At 36.0% G+C, this 2,781-nt stretch overlaps 1 protein-coding gene across 1 annotated transcript; it reads right to left on the reverse strand.

The window, feature by feature from the left end:
- Window positions 1–703: 703 nt before the first annotated feature.
- Window positions 704–2,371, reverse strand: LOC148762477 (uncharacterized). The gene is made up of 2 exons (XM_088806608.1): window positions 2,275–2,371; window positions 704–1,677 (listed from the first exon to the last, which is right to left on the reverse strand). Exons 1-2 carry the CDS (start codon window positions 2,369–2,371, stop codon window positions 704–706), a joined length of 1,071 nt encoding a protein of 356 aa, XP_088662734.1.
- Window positions 2,372–2,781: the final 410 nt, after the last annotated feature.

Below are 2,781 nucleotides of genomic sequence, written 5' to 3' on the forward strand. Positions count from 1 at the left end.
AAAAATAAATTAATACTAACAAAACTTAAATAAAAGACAAAAATTAGTAAGGTTGATGAGCTTGGGTTACATCCCAAGAAACACTCATTTTCTAGTCACTAGCTTGACTATAGCATCCCCTTTTTCAGTTCTTCATCCTCAAAATATGGTTTGAGGCTCAGCCCATTAACCATGAATGTGCCCGTATCCTCACTATCAATCTCAATTATTCCATAAGGTTAAGCTTTTACTACTTTGAAAAGACCCCACCATCTTTCTTTGCATTTCCATGGAGAAAGCTTGAAGTATGATCGAGAAAGCATCATTACTTGTTGTCCAATCTCGAAAGGACAATTAGATGGTGGTGGAGGATACTTCTTTGGTAACTGCTTAGGTATCATAGGCGGAGGTGGTGGCTTAAACTCAAATATTGGTGCTTGCTCAATTGTAAGTGGAAAAATAGGTTCACTTTTTCCTTCATCAATCAACTCCACTCTGTAGCAACAACTTGTAGAGCTATGATGTCTATTTGCATTGAAAATATTAAACTCAACTACCTTTTCTCCAACTTTAAAAGTTATCTTGCCTTCCCTCACATCAATGATTGTGCCGTAGTAGCCAGGAATGGTCGTCCCAAGATTAAAGGAATTTTCAGATCTTCTTCCACCTCGAATACAATGAAGTCCACCAAAATGTAAAGATGCCCAACTTTAACCAATAATCCTCATGGAAGCTTGTTTTGAATTATTGTGCTACACTCCTCAATAAGTGCCACTATTTCAAAATCTTCTAGTTTCCTCTTCTTGGTTAAGATATCTTTCAAGAATTTAACATAACTTGGCTTGTTTTCCAAAGCTTCAATAAAAGGGATATTTTTGTGTAATTTCTTGAAGACATTGAGGAACTTCTGAAATTGCTTTTCAAGCTTTTGCTTTTGGAGCCTTTGGGGAAAAGGTGGTGGAGGATGGGTGACTTGAGAAGTTCTTTGATTTTCAGCCTTGTCATCTTCTTTCTGTTCCATTTCAATCTCATTCTCACACATTCCTTCCTTATGAACTTGTTCATTCTCAAGTTCCACTGCTTTTTCATTCACCCCTTCAATCTCTTTTCCACTCCTAAGGGTAATTGCATTACAATGTTCCTTACCTTTGAGGTTGACTTGTGTATCACTTGGTAAGGCAGCTTGAGGTCTACTGTTGATGGAGTTTGCAAGCTGTCCCACTTGGATCTCAAGATTTCTCAAAGAGGCTCCTTGGCTTTGAATTATAGCATCAGTATTGGATATATATTGCAAAATAAGTTCTTCCAATTGGGACTTCTTTTTAGGAATTTGTGGTCTAGCTTGTTGTTGAAAACTAGGAGGCATGATGGGTTTTGGATTAGAAGGCCCTGCATTGTTGTTCCATGAAAAGTTTGGGTGGTTTCTCCAACCAGGATTATAAGTATTGAAGTATGGGTTATTCAGCTGTCTATTGAAGTTCCCCACAAACTGGACTGATTCAGAATTGTATGGACATTGATCATATGAATGGCCATCTCCACACATCTCATAAATTACTAATGAATTTTGAACTGCATGAACTCCCAATGTGTCAAACTTCTTGGACAGTGCAGCCTCTTGCGTAGCTACTTGAGCAGTTAAGTTGCCAAGTGCATCAATTTCATAAGCTCTAATAGGTTTTCTTGGACCCGACCTTTCTGAAGGCCATTGATAATTATTTGAAGCCATCTCTTCCAACAAATTATAAGCATCTACAACATTCTTACTCATTAATGCCCCACCAACAATAACATCAATTGTGGTTTTTATTGACCCAACCAACCCATTGTAGAATATTTAAACTTGCAACCAATCAAGAATCCCATGATATGGATATATTCTTAGTAGTTCTTTAAACCTCTCCCAGGCTTCATCCAAGGACAGACCATTAAATCATGTGAATGAGGTGATATCATTCCTCATCTTTGCAGTCTTGGCAGGCGAAAAAATTTTTGCTAGAAACTTTTGAGCCAAGTCCTCCCATGTAGTGATAGACCCATTGGGTAGTGAATTGGGCCAGCTTTTTACTTTATCCCTCAGAGAAAACGGAAGCAGTCTCAATCTAATAGCATCATCAGTTACTCCATTGTATTTAAAGGTATCACAAATCTCCAAGAAATTTACCAAATGAGAATTAGGATCATCACTAGATAACCCACCAAACTAGATTGAAGACTGAATCATCTGAATGTAAGCTGGTTTAATTTCAAAATTATTTGCATTGATGGAAGGTCTCCTAATGCTTTGGTGCAAACCTTGCAATAGAGGAACAACATAATCTCGCAGTGCTCTATTTGCTTCGGGAACCATATTAATGGCATTATTACCATTGTTATTGTTATCCTTAGCCATTGTCTGACTTAAAGCTGCAACTTGTAAATTCTCCCTTCGACGTCTTCTAAAAGTTCTTCCTGTCTCAAGATCAAAAGGAACAAGATTCAAGTTGTTTCTTCTTTGCATATAATGACCAAAGATATCTGCAAACAAACAAAATCTAATATTAAAACAAGAAAAATAAAATTTGAAGTAAAACTAAATTACTTGATATTAGTATTAATAAAAATTTTAAAAACACTGGTAACGACACCAAAAACTTGTCAGTTAAAATTCAACTACACAAGTACACGTATCTAATAGATAGTATATATGCAAACAGAGTATCGATCCCACAGAGAATTGATCTAAAATTTTACTAAGTACTAAAATTAGAACAATTTAATCTTATCCAAACACTCAAAATTATTGATTAACTAAAACTAATT

Source organism: Theobroma cacao, chromosome 5, assembly GCF_053813885.1.
Source record: "Theobroma cacao isolate CCN51 chromosome 5, ASM5381388v1, whole genome shotgun sequence".
NCBI classification, from domain to species: Eukaryota; Viridiplantae; Streptophyta; class Magnoliopsida; order Malvales; family Malvaceae; genus Theobroma; species Theobroma cacao.

Excerpts from the sequence above, each read along its gene's own strand:
- LOC148762477 (XM_088806608.1), bottom strand. The coding sequence starts at position 2,371 with ATGGCTAAGGATAACAATAACAATGGTAATAATGCCATTAATATGGTT. Across the intron at positions 1,678-2,274 it reads TGTTGTTCCTCTATTGCAAG|AAAGGTCGGGTCCAAGAAAA; the intron begins GTTTGCACCAAA and ends AATGGCCTTCAG.